Source organism: Oncorhynchus mykiss, chromosome 14 (assembly GCF_013265735.2).
Source record: "Oncorhynchus mykiss isolate Arlee chromosome 14, USDA_OmykA_1.1, whole genome shotgun sequence".
Taxonomy (NCBI): Eukaryota; Metazoa; Chordata; class Actinopteri; order Salmoniformes; family Salmonidae; genus Oncorhynchus; species Oncorhynchus mykiss.
The window spans coordinates 7,483,138-7,505,406 of NC_048578.1; the positions used below are offsets into that span (position 1 = coordinate 7,483,138).

At 44.0% G+C, this 22,269-nt stretch overlaps 1 protein-coding gene across 27 annotated transcripts in view; it reads right to left on the reverse strand.

Moving 5' to 3' along the window:
* LOC110488686 (protocadherin gamma-C5-like) overlaps positions 1-22,269 on the reverse strand; it is a 207,731-nt gene that overhangs the window by 50,777 nt on the left and 134,685 nt on the right. The window contains exon 1 of one of the 27 annotated variants that reach the window (XM_036942795.1): positions 19,317-21,920. The exons of 23 other annotated variants lie outside the window; for them this stretch is intronic. In XM_036942795.1, coding sequence (XP_036798690.1) covers positions 19,317-21,716 — 2,400 coding nt within the window. In that variant the 5' untranslated portion in view covers positions 21,717-21,920. Of the gene's footprint in view, positions 1-9,565; positions 12,146-12,507; positions 15,100-16,193; positions 18,884-19,316; positions 21,921-22,269 lie in introns of those variants that run through there. 3 more of the 27 variants (XM_036942802.1, XM_036942804.1, XM_036942780.1) reach the window with 3 other exon arrangements.

Here is a 22,269-nt window from a genome sequence, read left to right on the forward strand (position 1 = left end):
GCAACCCCCAAGGGAACATTTCCCCAATATAATCTTTTCCCCACGGGAACCACACTTCTTGGCAGTCTCACAAACAATTGCAACATTGTTTCAACTTTTCTCCCAGTTCTGGTATATAAAGTTTTTTTGAGGCCTTGCTCACAATTCCTTCTGTGGCAGCACAATGACCAAACGATATACTGTATGTGAGGCTCTTGATCATACCTTTGATCATGACTGGTGAGGAGGAGAGAGTCCTTTTAAACTTTGACACAAAGTAGTCTGGGATAAATAGCACAATATGCTTCATCTGAGTATTTGTTACAGTCAAAATAATCCATGCTTCTTTTTTTTTTACTCAAAAATGAGTTGTATGAGCTCAGGTCAATGAGGCCTACAGGCCATAAATAGCAAATAGAAGTTCAAAACTTGTAATGTTGACAAGAACTTAAGTTGATAAAAGGATCTAACACAACATTAGGTGATAATATATGTATTATCATGGATTCATAATCAGCCATAATGGGGCGGTCATTTTGGACCGGGAACACAGAATTAAGTAACATGAAACGAACACAACAGGAGGGTTAAGTCAGATGCCTCCCCCAAATGTGAGTGGAATAACACTCAGTCACTCCGGGCTGAGAGCTTGTGTCTACGGATCACAGCGGTTGTCTTTTTGATTGGCTTACTTCCAGTCAGAATCGGTAAGGTCATGGACGTGTTTACAGTCTATTGTCTTGTGGCGGTGGAGTCGTTATTACAGAAAGTATTTCTTACCTTATTTGGAGAGACGGAGGATGACAGGAGACACGTCAGCAACAGCAGTGAAGGGAAGACATGGAAGAGAAGAACAGAGAGACAAACGAGACACGGGTTTAGAGGGATGGTCAGCAGACAAACGAGAGTCCTGGGACAGAGACATCCCCGATACTCACCGTTCACCTTGCATTGATAATGTAGCCTTGATTGGTTCCGGAGGTGGGGACTGTGTTGATTTGCGTTGCGATACCTGCGATATGTGCCCTAATGATGACGTCCCAGAATGCTGTCGCCGGAGCTCGTTATGTGTCATAGGTGTGTCTCGTTAGGTGTCTGTTTGCGTGTGTGGCACAGAAAGGTGGGTCGAACGTAAACGCAACAGCAAACAACAACACAGTTATTCAGGCAAATCCCCGATATCACGGTGCGTCTTCGCTTGTGTCTGCTGTTGCATTGTGTGAGGTTTGCTTGTTTATTTGTGGAGAGAAAGGGAAGTAGAGAGCATAGGGCATGACACATAGGGATAGAGGGTCAGAGAAAGAGAGAGAGGGGAGGGGAGAGATAGAGAGTGAGGGAGAAGAATACTTAATAAAAGAGAAATACAACAATTGGCCCAGTTCCTCTGTAACAGGAGCATGAGCAGTGTACTATCTCATCTGCATGTCCCAGCCAGGATGATGATAGCACCATTTTGAAGGAGACTAAAGGTGTCCCCCAAATGGTACCCTCTTCCCTACATAGTGCACTACTTTTTTTACCAAAGCCTTATGGTTAGCTGGTTGAAAGTAATACGCTATATAGAGAATAAGTTGACATTTCAGACGCAGTGAGACCATAGGAGGGGTGTGTTCGCTCCCAGAGCGGCAGGATAGCATCGCTACACTGCAGTACAGCATACTGCCATGCTGCAGAGGAGCAGCTCCTACACAGCAACAGCAGAGGGACTCGAGGCGATGCCCAGGGATGCTGTATGCTTGATTAAGGAGATGCTTTCACGCTGTGTGTGTGTGTGTGTGTGTGTGTGTGTGTGTGTGTGTGTGTGTGTGTGTGTGTGTGTGTGTGTGTGTGTGTGTGTGTGTGTGTGTGTGTGTGCGGTCAACACACCCTATAGCTGGAATGTCACAGTGAATATGAAAGTATGAATAGGAGTTATATGAATGCGATCATTATAATAACACAGATAACCACTATGTTAGATACACAATGTGTACATGTGAGTTCTTGTGCACAGCCACACACACACACACACAAACAAGAATACACATGTATCAGTCAATAAGAAATAACTGTACACCCTATAATAAAACAGCACAACCTCCACGGAGTCTTGTGGGCTTATTTTAGACAGTGTTTTCACAGTCCCAGTTAGAGCAACGGGGAGGTGAAACAGTGAGAGGCAATCAGGCCAGGGCAGCATCCATTTTACAGAAACAGAGAGGTAGACCCACCCGGTCATACACCCTCTCTCTCCCCCCTCCCCTACCAATCCAGGCCAGAGCCCGAGGACACTGCACCTCTGTGTCCTAAACAGGGGTGTGTCTGCCCCCTTTAAACCAACAGCTGCCTGTATCCTATCAGACACCAGACCCTGCATCTGCTGCTGCCCCCCTGTGGACCAAACCACAATGGTACGGTCCTGACAGTGAGTCAGCTGGTTGCTACGGCAACGCATCCCACCTCTCTTCCAGAGAGCCATGAAAAAAAGGAGCTCTAAGAAAAACAACATGGAGGGAGGAAGAGAAAATGAACAGATTACTCATGAACCTTCCTGTCCTTTCTTATAATAATGTTTCACTCACAAAGATACCAAGAAAGTTAGTGGAATATCTAACGGTGTTACCATATTGACTAGTTACATAAAGAGTCCTGTTCATAAGAAGAAAGAGCATCTTCTTCTGATTAAAACAACGCAGTGAAACACAGATGCGACTTTGGACGCCTGAACGCATCATGGGTTTATACACAGAACAGAGGAGAGCTCTTTCGCTCTCTCCTCCATCGCTCTCTCACTCACTGCAGCAGAATGGTGCAGCTGGAGAGGGGGAGGGGAGGGAAGCAGAGAAAAAACGAGAACAGAAAGAAAGAGGATGGAAGAGGACACACAAATCCACAATGCCTTATAAAGGATACAGTTCGCCAACAAACATTCCTTGCTACAAACATACACTGAGTACATTAAACCCCCTCTTTCCATGACATAGACTGACCAGGTGAATCCAGGTGAAAGCTATGATCCCTTATTGATGTCACTTGTTACATCCACTTCAATCAGTGTAGATGAAGGGGAGGAGACAGGTTAAATAATGATTTTTAAGCCTTGAGACAACTGAGACATGGGATTGTGTATGTGTGCAATTCAGAAGGTGAATGGGCAAGACCAAAAATTGAAGTGCCTTTGAACGGGGTATGGTAGTAGGTGCCAGGCACACTGGTTTGTGTCAAGAACTGCAACACTGCTGGGTTTTTCCAAACTCAGCAGTTTCCTGTGTGTATCAAGAATGGTCCACCACCCAAAGGACATCCAGCCAACTTGACACAACTATAGGAAGCATTGGAGTCAACATGGGCCAGCATCCCTGTGGCACGCTTTCAACACTTTGTAGAGTCCACGCCCCAAAGAATTGAGGCCGTTCTGAGGGCCAACTCATTAGGAAGGTGTTCCTAATGTTTGTATATTCAGTGTACATGTTGAATCAAAATCATCACTATTGTTATGACCTTTCTCAATAGACATCATCTATAATACTGGCATCAATGACCATCTTGTGACCACCATAATAGTCACTTTGATTACATACACAATAAGCATATAGTTCATGACCCCACAGTAACTCCTTTTTCCTGCTGGTGGTTGTTAGGGCTCAGCCTCAGGGTCTGACTGAATGAATCACTCGACCTGGTTTTCAGACCACAGAAAAATGGCAGTGGTGAGTCTACCCAGCCCAGTCTAACAGCGTCATACACAGCTACGCACACACACAGTGTGTTTTTGCGTGTGTGTGCTGTGCGCGTGCCGCTATTGTGCGTGCGTTGCGTCACAGTGTGTATTGGTGTGGGACTCAGACGGCGTGTATGTATGTGTGTGTGTGTGTGTGTGTGTGTGTGTGTGTGTGTGTGTGTGTGTGTGTGTGTGTGTGTGTGTGTGTGTGTGTGTGTGTGTGTGTTGTGTGTGACGTATAAGACAAGTCTGACTGTGCCCCACTGTTCCACTGCCCTGTATAATCCCCGGTGTAATCCTTTCCAGAGGATCAGCCTGTACAAACTCACTAGGCTTCATGCACTACTGGAAAAGCAACAACCATATACCCACACACAAACAATCAGTGTGTAGATATCAATAGGAGGGAGGGGTGTGTAGTCCCCCCCCCCCCCACTTTATTTTTTAAAGGGAACTCATTTGGGCAGTCAATTTACTCTTGAAAGTTGTAAGAGTACAACACACAAGTTGCAATTTGAAATTGGGTAACGCATCAGCAGTTATCTTCTTATATCAGTCATTGTAGACCTTAGAGAGCTCTTCACAACTTGTCGGAAATGTCCAGGTCAACTAGCCCATGTCCACTAACGTTTCTTAGCTAGGTTTTTTAACCCGTGGATTTTGTTGTAACGTTTGTGTCAATCAGATATCACCTGAACACACAGATGAGCTTTCAACTGCAAGATGTTCTCTCCACCCCATGTATGTTTGGAACGGCCCGTTTGAAAAAGTTTGGGAACCACTGACCTACGACAATATAATATGTGTTTGGATGAAGTATGTAGGCCTGTCCTTAATGTATGTAAGTGTCCAGCTGCATGTACATTGCTCAATAGGTCGGGCTGAAGCGGTACAGATTGCGCGCTAGAATTTGAAAAGGTCATTCCTGATTGAGCCGACATATGCGACGTTTACCGTGAAAGGCAGTCTCAGCTGACGCGGAAGTTCACGCTGTAACACTGACCTTCCGCAATGCGGCCTGATTAGAGCCCTTACACGGAACCCAAACCGGCTGAGCGCGTGCGCCATAGTGCACTACCGTGCATACATTTATTTTGCCCCACCCCCCACCAACCGCGATCACAACACGCAGGTTAAAATATCAAAACAAACTCTGAACCAATTACTTTAATTTGGGGACAGGTCGAAAAGCATTAAAAAATGTATGGCAATTTAGCTAGCTACCCTGCACTTGCTAGCTAACATTAATTTGTCCTATTTAGCTAGCTTGCTGTTGCTAGCTAATTTGTCCTGGGATATAAACATTGAGTTGTTATTTTACCTGAAATGCACAAGGTCCTCTACTCCGACAATTAATCCACACATAAAACGGCCAACCGAATCGTTTCTAGTCATCTCTCCTCCTTCCAGGCTTTTTCATTTTTAACTTATATGGTGATTGCATCTAAACTTTAATTGTATTACCACGACAACCGGCAACAAAGTTCGTCTTTCAATCACCCACGTGGGTATAACCAATGAGGAGATGACTTTCAGCGCGATCTGCGACAGAAATAGGAACGACTTCTATTTTAGCCATTGGCGCGCGCAAGCAGTGTGGGTGCAATAATTGAATAACATGGATTTCTAAATTTATTTTGCAACACTCGCGCACGAGACGTGTCCGGTCTGGTCAGCATGTTAGGTCTCATGTGTACCAGATGCGTCAATCTCTTTGCGTTCCCGCGGAAGTCATTTGTTCTACGGCGTAGTCCACACCGTTAAATTGAGGATGCCGCACTAGGCTGCAGTGCGTTCTGTGTACAGCATTCCTTAAAAATGTGCAACTCGTGCGTGGCTTTACCGTGCGGTGGCACAAGCGGAAGTACACACACACACACACACACACACACACACACACACACACACACACACACACACACACACACACACACACACACACACACACACACACACACACACACACACACACACACACACACACACACATACAACTGGCTAGGGAAGCACATGTGCATCAAGTACAAAAACAATGCGGGCTAGACATACAGAAAAGCATATGCATCTGGTGGACATCGGGCGTTAGCCAAGACTGCCTCGCTTCTCTTCAAGCCTGCACACAGAGGAAATATTTAGCATGATATACCACCAGTCATTACATCTCTATGAGTACACCGCAAAGGTCTGAAGTAGCTTTCTCTCCTTACGTTTAGCAGATGCGACTTACAAGAGCAATTCAGGTTAAGTGCCTTTGCTCAAGGGCACATCAACAGATATTTCCCCTAGCCGGCTCGGGGATTCAAACCAGCGACCATTCGGTTACTGGTCTAACGCTCTTAACCACTAGGCTACCTGCCGCTCTCCTTCACCCTCAGCGACCTGAAAACATAGGATAGGTGAAAGCAGTATATCATATCTCAGCTATTTGACCCTCTCTTTCACATCAGTGCAGACCGACAAATGAGAGGAAGCTGCTCCGGACTTCTGAGAAACAGCCTGGGCCGGTAGGACACATCCAAGGACACTGCAGGGAAACAGGACACTTCTACTACCAGGCCAGGGCGAAGAGTATGGGGGTTTACTGTAATGACTGAAATAGACTGAGCGAAAAGATGTTAAGATTCAGGGGTACAGAACAGTACAGGCAGAGTTGCCTCCCTCTAATGGCCTCCATCATCCAAAGCTGAACTGAGATGACATGATACTGTTTGAGCGAGTCCATAAAAGTTGCAGAGGGTGTAAGGGATGGATAATGGATGGATTCACTTTCTCTAAAATGAAAATGTACACTCCCTGTTCCCCTCTTCTCTTTACTTACATCAGATCACACAAAGTTACTACACAGACTTATGGCTAGAGTTGATCAAAAACCAGCAGTGCTGTTTTAACTCCCCTTAGCAGATTCCCAGTGAAGAGAGTGAGAGTGTTTGTGTGTGAGCAGACGTGTGTGATAGAGGATGAGGTCAATCGCAAATCTACCAGACATCCCTGATTTGTAATCAAGGATCTTGTAATGGGGCAGGCGAAGCTGGGGAAGCAGATTAGATCTTCCAACCCCACTTTCCAGAATACTAGTGAAGAAACACACACACACAGCTCAGTGCATCCTGATCACCATACACACCAATCATAAACACTGCTCAAAAATCCAACATCCAACGTTAATCATCAGACACAGCAACGCACTGCTGCAGAAACAGCTGCACACCAGACGGCTGGGCCGGGGAGGAAGGAAGTACAGTATCTGCAACAGCTTGGGGCTGTGGGGAAGCAGCTTCTTCCCATAGCAGTGTGGATGATCACAAGGTCAGGAAACTACAGGCCCTTGGCTCAGGGTGGGATCCAAAATGGCTGTCAAGGTAGCGGTTTGCTAAATCCTTCCTCAGAGGGAAAACCACTGTTCTACATTTCAGAGTTCATCCAAGTGGGGATCAGAACCAGAAGCAAGAAATCATACCCTAAGGTCTCCCACATGTATACACTGGACTGAACTGAACCAGACTGGACGTAGGGGTGTATGGGTCGTGGGGTCTGACCCACACAGAGACACAGTGAGTTCCCGGATTTACGGTCCATAGTAAAAGCCTTCCTCGCTAATGAGCCTGAGAACCAGGGTTTAGCGGTAAAATGTGGTTCAAATGGATAAAGTGGACACAGATGTGGGGTGATAATGATGATAGACTGTTTCCAGAGGAACAGAGGTTTCCTCAATAAAACCTCAAGCATTTCTGTGTCGTGCCAGATGTTTATGAGAGCCATGTGCTACTCTTCTACACATAAACAGTGAACACACACACTTGCTGAGCCTATACCGTATAAACTGGGTGGTTCAAGCCCTGAATGCTGATTGGCTGACAGTTGTGGTATATCAGACCGTATACCACAGGTATGACAAAACATGTATTTTTACTGCTCTCATTACGTTGGTAACCAGTTTATAACAGCAATAAGGCACGGGGCTATTATAAGCCCTTTATGATGCTGTCTGCAATGAGAAGGGGGAAGGAGGGGTAGAAGAGAATGAATAAAAACTCTCCTCAGTGATGCAAACATGTGACCTGCACCATATTCAGGAACAGAGCAATGTCTTCTCATCATTCTGTCTCTCCATCTCCCTCCTCCTCTCTTCTTCACTCTTTCCTTTCAGCGCCTCACCTCATTCTTTCTCCTCCTCTTGCCTTTGCTGAGCTCTCATATAGCTTTCTTTGCCTCACTTCTTCCATCTTTCCATCTTTCCCCCATACATCATTTTCTATCTGCCTCATTTTGTATAACCTCAACCCTTTCAATTATGTATAGTCATTTAGCCAACCCCTTCCCACCTTATGCTCTCATAACCTCTTCCTCTGCAAACACTGCAGCTTGTGGTGCAAAATGGCTGCCGTGCATCACTAACGCCGGTGCTGCTGCGCATGAACGGCGGATGAGGTAAACTACAACACGTCTCCTCCTCCCCTCCCCCGCATTCTCCCTCTCTCTGGCTCCCTGCTACTGCCTCTCTCCATCCTAAATCCTATCATCACGTTTTCCACCTCTAAATCCCTTTCCTCTCTCCTTCCCTACCACCCCTCAATGTGTTCTCCTCTCCCGCCCTTCATCCCTCTCTCGTCCTCTGCACAGTTCAAAGACAGGAATATAACAGCAGCGTGTGAGAGAGAGGAAACTAGGTCAGTGAAAAATAGTGCAATGTGTGTGAGAGAGCGAAGAAAAAACTCTGCAGTGATGCTTCTCCACAGCCCCAACCCAGTCCAGCCACAGTCCAGTATAGTTCTTTATGTGTCTACTGTGTGTGGCCCCTTCACCAGCACTGCCCTCTATGTCACTCTATGTCTTTATTTAACCTTTATTTAACTTGGCAAGTCAGTTAAGAACAAATTCTTATTTTCAATGACAGCCTAGGAACAGTGGGTTAACTGTTGTTCAGGGGCAGAACGACAGATTTTTACCATGTCAGCTCAGGGATTTGATCTTGCAACCTTCCGGTTACTAGTCCAACTCTCTAAACACTAGGCTACCTGCCGTATTCCATAAGATTATGTCTCTATACCGGTAAAAATAGGTTTGCTGCTTTGGTTCACAAGGCAGTCTTTGGCAACACTACGGTAGCCTATATTCAGTGGTGTAAAGTACTTAACAATACTTTAAAGTACTACTTAAGTAGCTTTTGGGGATATCTGTACTTTACTTTACTATTGATATTTGTGACAACTTTTACTTTTACTTCACTACATTCCTGAAGGAAATGATGTATGTTTTACTCCACACATTTTCCCTGACACCCAAAAGAACTCCTTACCTTTTGAATGCTTAGCAGGACAGACAAATTGTAAAAATCCACACACTTATCAAAAGAACAACCCTGGTCATTCTTACTGCCTTTGATCTGGTCGGACTCCCCAAACATACATGCTTGATTTGTCAATTATGTCTGAGTGTCGGAGTGCGCCCCTGGCTATCCGTAAATAAATCAAAAACAAGAAAATGACGCTGTCTGGTTTGCTTAATATAAGGAATTTAAATGATTTATACTTTTACTTTTGATACTTAAGTATGTATAAAACCAGATACTTTTAGACTTTTACTCAAGTAGGATTTTACTGGGTGACTTTCACTTTTACTTGAGTCATTTTCTATTTAGGTATCTTTACTTTTACTTCAGTATAACAATTGACATTTTTTTCCACCACTACATTACATTAGGTATTATTCCAGGGTGAGTTTAGAGGATTGTGATGACCTGGTACAGGCACCATTCTGTTATCAAAGTTGACATACAAAAATCTGTGTAAAATAGTAGGTACATGTACAGCCTAGCTAACCTCTTGTTCTTGTAAGCATGTTACAAGGATATTCGTTTTTTTTCCACTGGTAAGTAACAATGCTCACCTGACTTTCTGAAATGTCACTGATCAGTTTGTCCCTCTGCGCATGGGGGAGTGTTTGTGTTCCGTCCAGACTAATGATGCTCTGACTGTAAGGTGTGGCATATTTCACATCACTCTTTCTGGGGTCGGTGGTTCCACACACCTCGTAATTGAACACGTGCTTCAAAGTACCTGTGCCTCCAACGTCTGCGTAAAGGGGCGGGTAATACGGAATAACTGGGAGATTCCCGTTGGATTTGTAAAACATGCGCTCTCGTCTCCATCTGTAGCATTTCACTGACAGGATAGCTATGATGGACACAATAAAGAAAAATGAGACTACAGCCAAAGCCAAGACTAAGTAAAAAGTCAGGTTGTCATTGTATTCCTTGTCGTGCGTAAAGTCAGTGAACTCCGAGAGCACTTCAGGGAAACTGTCCGCCACCGCCACGTTAACATTGACTGTAGCTGAACGAGAGGGCTGCCCGTTGTCCTCCACTACAACAGTGAGCCTTTGTTTCACAGCATCTTTATCATTGACTTGGCGTATAGTTCTTATTTCTCCATTCTGTAAGCCCACTTCAAACAGCGCCCTGTCTGTCGCTTTTTGCAGTTTATATGAGAGCCAGGCATTCTGTCCAGAGTCCACATCAACAGCCACCACTTTAGTTACAAGGTAGCCCACATCTGCTGAGCGAGGCACCATTTCAGCCATCAGAGAGCTGCTAGTCTGGACTGGGTACAGAACCTGAGGCGCGTTGTCATTCTGGTCCTGAATCATTATTTTCACAGTCACATTGCTACTGAGTGGAGGGGAGCCTCCATCCTGTGCTTTTACGCGAATTTTGAACTCTTTCATTTGCTCATAATCGAAAGAACGCACAGCAAGAATCACCCCACTCTCTGCATTCACTGAAACGCACGCAGACACCGACAATCCATTTACTTGATAATCATCGAGCAGATATGAAATATGCGCGTTGTTGCCAGAGTCTTTGTCGCTGGCCTTGACAGAAAATATTGACATTCCAGGTGAGTTATTCTCAACAACGTAAGCTGTGTACGACTGTCGAGGAAACACGGGGGCGTTGTCATTCACATCTGATATTTTCAGTGTTACTGTCTTATTAGTGGAAAAAGGTGGAGAACCTTCATCAGCGGCTGTTATTGTTATGTTATATTCGGACACAGTTTCACGGTCCAATGCCTGATCAGAAACTAAACTGTAGAAATTAGTAGAGGACGACTTTATGCCGAACGGTAAACCAGGACTAATAGAACACTTCACCTGACCGTTTTTACCTGAGTCTAAGTCTTTGATATTGAGCATGGCTATTACCGTCTCCGGGGCAGAGTCCTCGGGAATAGGGTTGGAGAAGGAAATTATGCTAATCACTGGTGCATTGTCGTTGACGTCAGTCATTTCAATAAGCACTTTACTAGTGTCTGTTAAACCCCATTTGTCTGTAGCCTCCACATCTATCTCATAATGTTTTACTTTTTCATAGTCAAGCATACCATTAACTGTAATGTCGCCTGAAACGGTGTCAATATTAAACAAGCTTGATGCGCTGCTACCAGTACTTCGAGAAAACGAATACGTCACCTCACCATTTGCTCCTTGATCTGCATCAGTTGCACTGACTCTCAAGACAATGGTGCCTTTTGATGCATTCTCTGGTAAGTTTACCCTGTATACAGACTTACTGAATACTGGAGAATTGTCGTTTGCATCTAAGACAATTACGTTGATTTTGACTGAGCCAGATTTCTGGGGGGTCCCGCCATCATAAGCAGTTAAGATTAATTTATGCTCTTCCTGCTTTTCTCTATCAAGAGCGATCTGAAGAACCATTTCGACATATTTTGTTCCATCAGGACGAGATAGGGTATTCAATTTAAAATGATCGGTGGGATTCAGTTGGTATGTTTGGAGAGTATTTATGGCTACATCGGGGTCTTTAGCACTATCTAACGAGAACCGAGCACCGGGAGGAGCAGACTCACTTATCTCGAATCTGATTTCCTTCCTCTCGAAAGCAGGAGCATTGTCGTTGATATCTAATATTTCCACATCAATTCGATGAAGCTCCATCGGATTTTCAACGATGATCTGGAAATGCAGAGAGCAGGGAGACACTTTGGCGCACAGCTCCTCTCTATCTATCCGTTCTTTCACCACCAGCGTCCCTTTATCCGCATTCAGACCGATGTACTCACTGCCGTCCTCAGTAAAGATCCGAGCTCGACCAGATTTCAACCTTTTAACATCCAAACCCAGATCCTGCATGATATTCCCCACGAGCGAGCCCTTCGCCATCTCTTCTGGGATGGAATAACGGACCTGGGCGCGCGCTACCCCTACGCCACAGAGACAGATAAAAAGCACGAGCCATGTCTGCCATTTCCATGTACGCGAGCTGGTTCTCCCTGCGCCATGACAACAAAGAACGTCCATCATCATACCCCTCCGGCTGAAAACAATACGATAAAAAACAAACACGTTTTCACAATAAAGAATATTGTGTCACCCACACGTCCCAAAGGCCGTGTGCGCTCTTTTAAGAGGCTAGTTCTTATAACATAGAAGGGGAGTCCGCTGCAGTGTTTTTGATTGAAATAGGAGAGGGAGGGTCTACCTATGCCGGGGCCTTATATCCTCACATTAACCAACAGCGACCCTTAGAGCACTGAATATATATTGCAGAAATATCTGCACAAGTGAATATCAGGATGAAATAAATTGTAAACGATGTTTGAGATTATATATAAAAGGCAGAAATGAAAATGATCAAATGTGAAATGTCCAAACCCGTGCAAACGTCAAAAACCCTTGCCTTCATCAGAAGTTTTGTATGATACATTTTTTGTTGTTGATATCGGCACAGGGAGGCTTACACCTTTGATTGAAATCAAACGCCATTGATGACTGGAAAAGAAAATATATGCTGATGATGTTCTCACCTGGTTATCCCCATCATCAATGATAAGTTTGTCCCTCTTCGCGTTGGGGAGTGTCTGTGTTCCGTCAAGACTAATGATGCTCTGACTGTAAGGTCTGACGTATTTCGTATCACTTTTTCTGGAGTCAGCTGTTCCACACACCTCGTAATTATACACCTGTCTCAGGGTGCCTGTTCCTCCAACGTCTGCGTAAAGGGGCGGGTAATACGGAATAACTGGGAGATTCCCGTTGGATTTGTAAAGCATGCGCTCACGTCTCCATCTGTAGCATTTCACTGACAGGATGGCTATGATGGATACGATAAAGAGAAATGAGACTACAGCCAGAGCCAAGACCAAGTAAAAAGTCAGGTTGTCATTGTACTCCTTGTCGTGCGTAAAGTCAGTGAATTCCGAGAGCACTTCGGGGAAGCTGTCCGCCACCGCCACATTAACATTGACGATAGCTGAACGAGAGGGCTGCCCGTTGTCCTCCACTACAACAGTGAGCCTTTGTTTCACAGCATCTTTATCATTGACTTGGCGTATAGTTCTTATTTCCCCATTCTGTAAGCCCACTTCAAACAGCGCCCTGTCTGTCGCTTTCTGTAGTTTATACGAGAGCCAGGCATTCTGTCCAGAGTCCACATCAACAGCCACCACTTTAGTCACAAGATAGCCCACATCTGCTGCGCGAGGCACCATTTCAGCCATCAGAGAGCTGCCAGTCTGGACTGGGTACAGAACCTGAGGTGCGTTGTCATTCTGGTCCTGGATCATTATTTTCACAGTCACATTGCTACTGAGAGGAGGGGAGCCTCCATCCTGGGCTTTTACACGGAACTGGAAATCCTTGATCTGCTCGTAGTCAAAAGAGCGCACTGCATGGATGACTCCACTATCAGCACTAATGGACACATATGAGGAGACGGGCACTCCGTTAACCGAGGAGTCCTCCAGTATGTAAGAAACACGGGCGTTCTGGTTCCAGTCAGCGTCTCTTGCGTTCACTGTGAATATAGAGAGGCCCGGTGTGTTGTTTTCTATAATGTAGGCCTCATATGAGCTCCTCTCAAAGACAGGCGCGTTGTCATTCACATCTGATATCTGTAAGGTGAGAGTGAAGCTGCTGGAGAGCGAGGGCACGCCCTCATCAGAGCAGGTCACACTGATGTTGTACTCAGAGGCTCTCTCTCGGTCCAAGTCGCTGTCAGTTACTAGGCTGTAAAAACCATTTGATGTAGATTTAATAGTAAATGGGATATTTTCATTTATACCACAGTGTACCTGACCGTTACTATCAGAGTCAGGATCGTGGACGCTGAACATAGCTATAACCGTATTTTGAATTGAGTCCTCTGGTGTTGAACTAGATTTCGAAAGTACACTGATTACGGGAGCATTGTCATTGATATCGATAACATCAACTATTACCTTACTGGAATCTGATAGACCACCATTGTCTATTGCTTCGATATCTATTTGGTAATGTTTGGCTTTTTCATAGTCAACCTTGCCGACTAATATCACCTCTCCATTTGCATGTATATGAAACATGTCTGATACACTATCCATATTATTCGATATGGAATAAGACACTTCACCATTTGAGCCTTTGTCTGCATCAGATGCACTAACTTTCGTCAAATAGGTGCCTTTGGGGGAATTCTCTGTTATAGTTGCCTTATAAACCGGCTGCGTAAAAACCGGAGCATTGTCGTTAGCATCTAACACAATGACGTGTATCTGCACAGTACCAGACAGCCGAGGCTCTCCTCCATCTATAGCAGTTAAAACTAAAGATACCTGCTCCTGTTTCTCTCGATCTAAAGGTTTCTGTAAAACCATTTCTACTTTTTTACTCCCGTCGACCTGATTTTCGAGTTTCAAGGCGAAATTGTCTGTGGGTTTCAGCGAGTAGCTTTGGAGACCATTTAAACCTATGTCTGCATCCCCGGCTTTCTCTAACACAAATTTAGATCCAATCACAGCTGATTCACTGATCTCAAAACGTTTCTCATTCTTTTTAAAGCTCGGAGCATTGTCATTGATGTCTGAGATCTCTATAGTTATTTGAAACAACTCCATGGGGTTCTCCAGAATTATTTGTGAATGCAGTGCGCAAGGCGTAGTCTGTCCACAGAGAGATTCACGGTCTATTTTCTCTCTGATAAGGAGAACTCCCCTTTCTTTATTCAACTCGATGTATTCTGCGCTCTCCCCAGTATGAATACGAGCTTTACCTGATTTCAGTCTTTTTATATCTAAACCCAAATCCTGCGCGATGTTACCGATTAAAGAGCCTTTCGCCATTTCCTCTGGAATGGAGTAACTGACCTGCCCGTGCACTGAACTGAGAGAGAGGACCGAGAGAAACAACAGTACTTGCCGTGTCATTGTTTTGTCCGACATTTTCTCAAAGATTGCACACGTTATAATCCGTAAGTAATTCTGTAAAATTCCATTGGCTTTCGTGGTATTAAAAAATCCAAGGAAGATGTGCCACAAGTCCACCACTTTGGAACAAAATAATCGCAGCTCGGGGTATCCGTGATTAACGTTCTCTGTAACCCGGACTGTACGCTCTGCGTGCGGCTCCTTCTCTCTCTAATATATCGAGATGATGGGGGAAGTACTGCTGCAAATCTGCTCTAAAACTGCAACACACTGACCAACAGCGGCCCTCTGAGTTTAGGAGTGTAAAGAACACACAGAGTATACAAAACACATATGCTCTCCAACCATGCGTAATATAAGCATATCCACACCCCAATACATATGCACTATTAAAAAGGCATGATAACAGTGACCATTTACCTTCTATTTAAGCAGTGGTGGAAAACGTACTCAATTGTCATACTTGAGTGAAAGTAAAGATACCTGAATAGAAAATTACTTAAGTAAAAGTGAGTCACCCGGTAAAATACCACTTGCGCAAAGGTCTAAAAGTATTATGTTTTACATTTACTTAAGTATCAAAAGTAAAAGTATACATCATTTTAAATTCCTTATATTAAGCAAAAGGCAACATTTTCTCGTTATTATTTTTTCCATGGATAGCCAGGGTCACGCTTCAACTCTCAGAAATCATTTACAAACGAAGATGTGAGTCCGCCAGATCAGAGGCAGTAGGGGTGACCAGGGTTGTTTTCTTGATAAGTGTGTGAATTGGACAATTTTCCTGTCCTGTTAAGCGTTCAAAATGTAAGGAGTACTTTTTGGTGTCAGGGAAAATGTATGGAGTAAAAATAACATTATTTTCCTTAGGAATGTAGTGACGTAAAAGTAGTCCAAAAATATTTATCGTAAAGTACAGATACCCCTAAACTACTTAACTAATACTTTAAAGTATTTTTACTTGAGTACTTTACACCATTGGATTCGAGCTTTTATACAAAACACAGTAACTGATGAGCGTGAACTATTTGCTGGTTACAATTAGGCCATTATACACGATCACCGAATTCGCAATACATGCATGATCCTAACGGAAAGCGGCCATTAAGATAATTGGCGTAAATCAAACCATAGGAATCACAGTTCAGACGTTCAAGTGTGAAGCCAAATACACAATATTTGGAAAATAATCAGTGCAACGAACCATAAAACTATTTGCTTGTGAAATCATTGATGTGTAAGATTATGAAACGAAAAACAGTGACATCATTAATATTCTGAGGTTATGAGAGCCGATTGTTCATGCTCACCTGGTTAGCCCCATTATCATTGATCAGTGTGTCCCTCTGCGCGTGGGGGAGAGTCTGAGTTCCGTCCAGACTAATGATGCTCTGACTGTAAGGTCTGACGTATTTCAAATCACTCTTTCCGGAGTCAGCTGTTCCACATACCTCGTAATTATATACGTGTCTCAGTGTCCCAGTGCCACCTACGTCTGCGTAAAGGGGCGGGTAATACGGAATAACTGGGAGATTCCCGTTGGATTTGTAAAACATGCGCTCACGTCTCCATCTGTAGCATTTCACTGACATGATGGCTATGATGGACACAATAAAGAAAAAAGAGACTACAGCCAGAGCCAAGACTAAGTACAAAGTCAGGTTGTCATTGTACTCCTTGTCGTGCGTAAAATCAGTGAACTCCGACAGCACTTCAGGGAAGCTGTCAGCTACTGCCACGTTAACATTGACTGTAGCTGAACGAGAGGGCTGCCCGTTGTCCTCCACTACGACAGTGAGCCTTTGTTTCACAGTGTCTTTATCATTGATTTGGCGTATAGTTCTTATTTCTCCATTCTGTAAACCCACTTCAAACAGCGCCCTGTCTGTCGCTTTCTGCAGTTTATACGAGAGCCAGGCATTCTGTCCAGAGTCCATATCAACAGCCACCACTTTAGTGACAAGATAGCCCACATCTGCTGAACGAGGCACCATTTCAGCCACCAGAGAGCTGCTAGTCTGGACTGGGTACAGAACCTGAGGTGCGTTGTCGTTCTGGTCCTGGATCATTATTTTCACAGTCACATTGCTACTGAGTGGAGGGGAGCCTCCATCCTGCGCTTTTACGCGGAACTGGAAATCCTTGATCTGCTCGTAGTCAAAAGAGCGCAATGCTTGGATGACTCCACTATCAGCACTAACGGACACATATGAGGAGATAGACGCTCCGTTAACCGAGGAGTCCTCCAGTATGTAAGAAACACGGGCATTCTGGTTCCAGTCATCATCTCTGGCATTCACTGTGAATATAGAGAGGCCCGGTGTGTTGTTTTCTATAATGTAGGCCTCATATAAGCTCCTCTCAAAGACAGGCGCGTTGTCATTCACATCTGATATCTGTAAGGTGAGAGTGACGCTGCTGGAGAGCGAGGGCACGCCCTCATCAGAGCACGTCACACTGATGTTATACTCAGAGGCTCTCTCTCGGTCCAAGTCACTGTCTGTTACTACAGTAAAGAAATTAACAGATGTCGATTTCATAATAAAAGGAATGTTTTCGTTTATCGCGCACTGGACATTGCCATTTTCACCTGAGTCTGGATCTTGAATGTTTATCATTGTCACAACAGTACCAGCTTTAATGTCCTCTGATATAACACTAGACTTCGACATCACATTAATAGCTGGTTTGTTATCATTTTCATCAACGACGTCCACCATGATTTTACAAGAATCGGTGAGGCCTCCATCATCACTGGCCTGTACATGTATTTGATATTGTCGTGCCTTTTCATAATCAATATTTCCTACTAATCTCACCCCACCGTCATCCTCATTTATTTCAAACAATTCGTGATTACCATCCTGTGAATTCGAAATCGAATAACGTATTTTACTATTGGAACCTTGATCAGAATCAGACGCCCTGACAGAAATTAAAACTGTGCCCTTTGGTGAGTTCTCTCTTAGGCTAGCCTTGTAGATTCCCTGTGTAAAAACAGGTGCATTATCATTGGCGTCTAGTACAGTAATATGAATCTGCACTGTTCCAGACATCTGAGGCTCACCTCCATCTATTGCGGTTAATATCAAAGACAAATGCTCCTGTTTCTCTCGATCTAAAGGTTTCTGTAAAACCATTTCCACTGTCTTTCCGCCATCAGGTTGGTTTTGTAGTTTCAGGATGAAATTATCGGTCGGTTTTAGTGAATAGCTTTGGAGGCCATTAATATCAACATCCAGATCCATCGCCCTCTCCAGCGCAAATTTTGCACCAGTAACGGCCGATTCACTAATTCTGAATTTCATTTCACTCTTTATGAAAACAGGTGCATTATCGTTTACATCGGTTACCTCAATTGTGATGCTATAAAATTCCATCGGGTTTTCCAGAATGATCTGGAAATCTAGTGCACAAGGTGTAGTCTGTCCACAGAGCGCTTCACGGTCTATTTTCTCTCTGATAAGGAGTACTCCCCTTTCTTTATTCAACTCGATGTATTCTGCGCTGTCTCCAGTATAAATACGAGCTTTACCTGATTTCAGTCTTTTTATATCTAAACCCAAATCCTGCGCGATGTTACCGACTAAAGAGCCTTTCGCCATTTCCTCCGGAATGGAGTAACTGACCTGCCCGTGCACTGAACTGAGAGAGAGAACCGAGATAAACAACAGTACTTGCCGTGTCATTGTTCTGTCCGACATTTCCCTTCACCATGAAACAACAAGCAGGTTATAAATCCGTAAAGAAGTCAGTAATATTGCATTCGTTTCTAGTTCAAAACATCAAAGGTAAACGACTCAACAATAAAACATTTTGGAACAAGATAATGGCAGCTCTGTATCTTGGTATTAGTGTTCTCTGTAACCGGGACTGTGCGCTCTGTGTGCCGCTCTGTCTCTGTCTAATATATCGAGATGATGGGGGAGGTACTGCGACAAATTTGCTATGGAACTGCAACACACTAACCAACAGCGTCCCTCTGAGTTCAAACCACTGAACTACTCATATATAAAAAAAAAATTAAAAAAACTTTCCAACACACTTGGGAAAATTTGAGTCTCCAAACTATAAAACAGTACAACTATGCTAACAACACAAACAGGCCAATGTATTAATGATAAATGAAAACCAATATGTCAATGAGATGTGAACAAACAAGGTCTAAACATAATACACGTTGAGTGAAACTGCTACTTTAGAAAACTGCAGGCTCACTGATTGAAATTCGGATTATTTGCAAACCACCGCTGTCCAACCCCGTGGTGATGAAATGACCACATATTAGTGGAATATAGAGCATTTATGACCATTGAAACTTGCCAGGTATGCATACTTGATTTCAAACAGGTGAAATCACAGATAGCCTACATATAGACATATATGAAACATACAGTTTCAGGGAAAATACAAATTATTTAAATATAACAGACCTCTATTGGGGACTCTGGCTCATCCAGGATGTTCTGTTCGTTCTGCATCCGCTGCATCGTCCCTGTAGAACTGGGGTCCATTATCAGTATGTTCTGACTACAGGGTCTGGCGAACTGACAGTCACTCTTTCTGGAATCAGTCGTCCTGCACACCTCGTAATTGTACACATGCTGTAGAGTTCCTGTCCCCAAAGTGTCAGCGTAACGCGGTGGATAATACGGAATGACCGGGAGATTGGAATGATAGAGAATGCGAGACTGTCTCCATCTGTATATTTTCACTGACATAATAACCACTAAACATGTGATGAACAGAAATGAGACTACAGCCAAAGCCAAGACTAAGTAAAAAGTCAGGTTGTCATTGTATTCCTTGTCGTGCGTAAAGTCAGTGAACTCCGAGAGCACTTCAGGGAAGCTGTCCGCCACCGCCACGTTAACATTGACTGTAGCTGAACGAGAGGGCTGCCCATTGTCCTCCACTACAACAACAAGCCTTTGTTTCAAAGCATCTTTATCATTGACTTGGCGTATAGTTCTTATTTCCCCATTCTGTAAGCCCACATCAAACAGCGCTCTGTCCGTCACTTTCTGCAGTTTATACGAGAGCCAGGCATTCTGTCCAGAGTCCACATCAACAGCCACCACTTTAGTAACAAGATAGCCCACATCCGCTGAACGAGGTACCATTTCAGCCACCAGAGAGCTGCTAGTCTGGACTGGGTACAGAACCTGAGGCGCATTGTCATTCTGGTCCTGGATCATTATTTTCACAGTCACATTGCTACTGAGAGGAGGGGAGCCTCCATCCTGGGCTTTTACGCGGAACTGGAAATCCTTGATCTGCTCGTAGTCAAAAGAGCGCACTGCATGGATGACTCCACTATCAGCACTAACGGACACATATGAGGAGATGGGCACTCCGTTAATCGAGGAGTCCTCCAGTATGTAAGAAACACGGGCATTCTGGTTCCAGTCAGCGTCTCTGGCTTTCACTGTGAATATAGAGAGGCCCGGTGTGGTGTTTTCTATAATGTAGGCCTCATATGAGCTCCTCTCAAAGACAGGCGCGTTGTCATTCACATCTGATATCTGTAAGGTGAGAGTGACGCTGCTGGAGAGTGAGGGCACGCCCTCATCAGAGCACGTCACACTAATGTTATACTCAGAGGCTCTCTCTCGGTCCAAGTCACTGTCAGTTACTACAGTAAAGAAATTATTCGACGTTGATTTCATCGCAAATGGAATGTTCTCGTTTATTGAGCACTGAACTTTGCCGTTTTCACCGAAGTCTGGGTCTTGAATGTTCATCATAGTCACAACCGTACCAAGTTTTATGTCTTCCGATATGGCACTAGACTTCGACATCACATTAATGGCTGGTATATTGTCATTTGTATCAAGGACTTCGACCATGATTTTACACGATTCGGTGAGCCCCCCGTCATCACTGGCCTGTACATGTATCTGATATTGTCGTGCCTTTTCATAATCAATATTTCCTATTAGTCTAACTTCACCATTGTCCACATTCATTTCAAACAATTCAGACACATCGTCGAGGGAATTGGAAATCGAATATGATACTTTACCATTAGAACCTTGATCATTATCTGATGCACTGACTGATACTACAACTGTGCCTTTGGCCGAGTTCTCTCTTAGGGTAGCCTTGTAGATTCCCTGTGTAAAAACAGGTGCATTATCATTGGCGTCTAGTACAGTGATATGAATCTGCACTGTTCCAGACATCTGAGGCTCACCTCCATCTATTGCGGTTAATATCAAAGACAAATGCTCCTGTTTCTCTCGATCTAAAGGTTTCTGTAAAACCATTTCTACTGTCTTTCCGCCATTAGGCTGGGTTTGTAATTTCAAGGTGAAATTATCGGTCGGTTTTAGTGAATAGCTTTGGAGGCCATTAATATCAACATCCAGATCCATCGCCCTCTCTAACACGAATTTCGCTCCAGTAACGGCCGACTCACTAATTCTGAATTTCATTTCACTCTTTTTGAAAACCGGAGAATTATCGTTTACATCTGTTACCTCAACGACAATGCTGTAAAATTCCATCGGGTCCACCAGAATTAGCTGGAAATGCAGTGCACAAGGCGTCGTCTGTCCGCAGAGCGCTTCACGGTCTATTCTCTCTTTGATAAGGAGAACTCCCCTTTCTTTATTCAACTCGATGTATTCTGCGCTGTCTCCAGTATAAATACGAGCTTTACCTGATTTCAGTCTTTTTATATCTAAACCCAAATCCTGCGCTATGTTACCGACTAAAGAGCCTTTCGCCATTTCCTCTGGAATGGAGTAACTGACCTGCCCGTGCACTGAACTGAGAGAGAGGACTGAGATAAACAACAGTACTTGCCGTGTCATTGTTCTATGCCGCATTTTCCCTTCACCATGAAACAATACAAACGCTATAATCCGCAAAGAAGTCTATAATGTTCCATTAGATTCCAGTGAAAAACATCAAAATAAAACGTGCCCAAACTCCACCACTATGTAACAAAAGAATCGCAGCTCGGTGTCTCGATGTTCTCTATAGCCCGGACTACAGCGCTCTGCGTGCGGATCTGCGTGCCTATCTTTCTCTCTCTAACATATCGAGATGATGGGGGAGGTACTGTTGCAAATCTGCTCTAAAACAGCAACACACTGACCAACAGCGTCCCTCTGAGTTCAATGCACTAAACTACATAAAATTAAAAATAAAAACAGTACAACATAATTGGGAAAGTTTGAGTTTACAAACGATAAAATACCGTACTACTATTATATCAACATATAAGCCAATGTATATATGGCAAAACAAGGTCAGTGAGATGTTTACAAACAAGTTCTAATGAAATACACGTTGCATGGAAATATTCTACCTTAGGAAAGTACTGGCTACCTATTTGCCAAGAGCCGCTGTCCATGACCATGGTGCTGAAATGGCCCC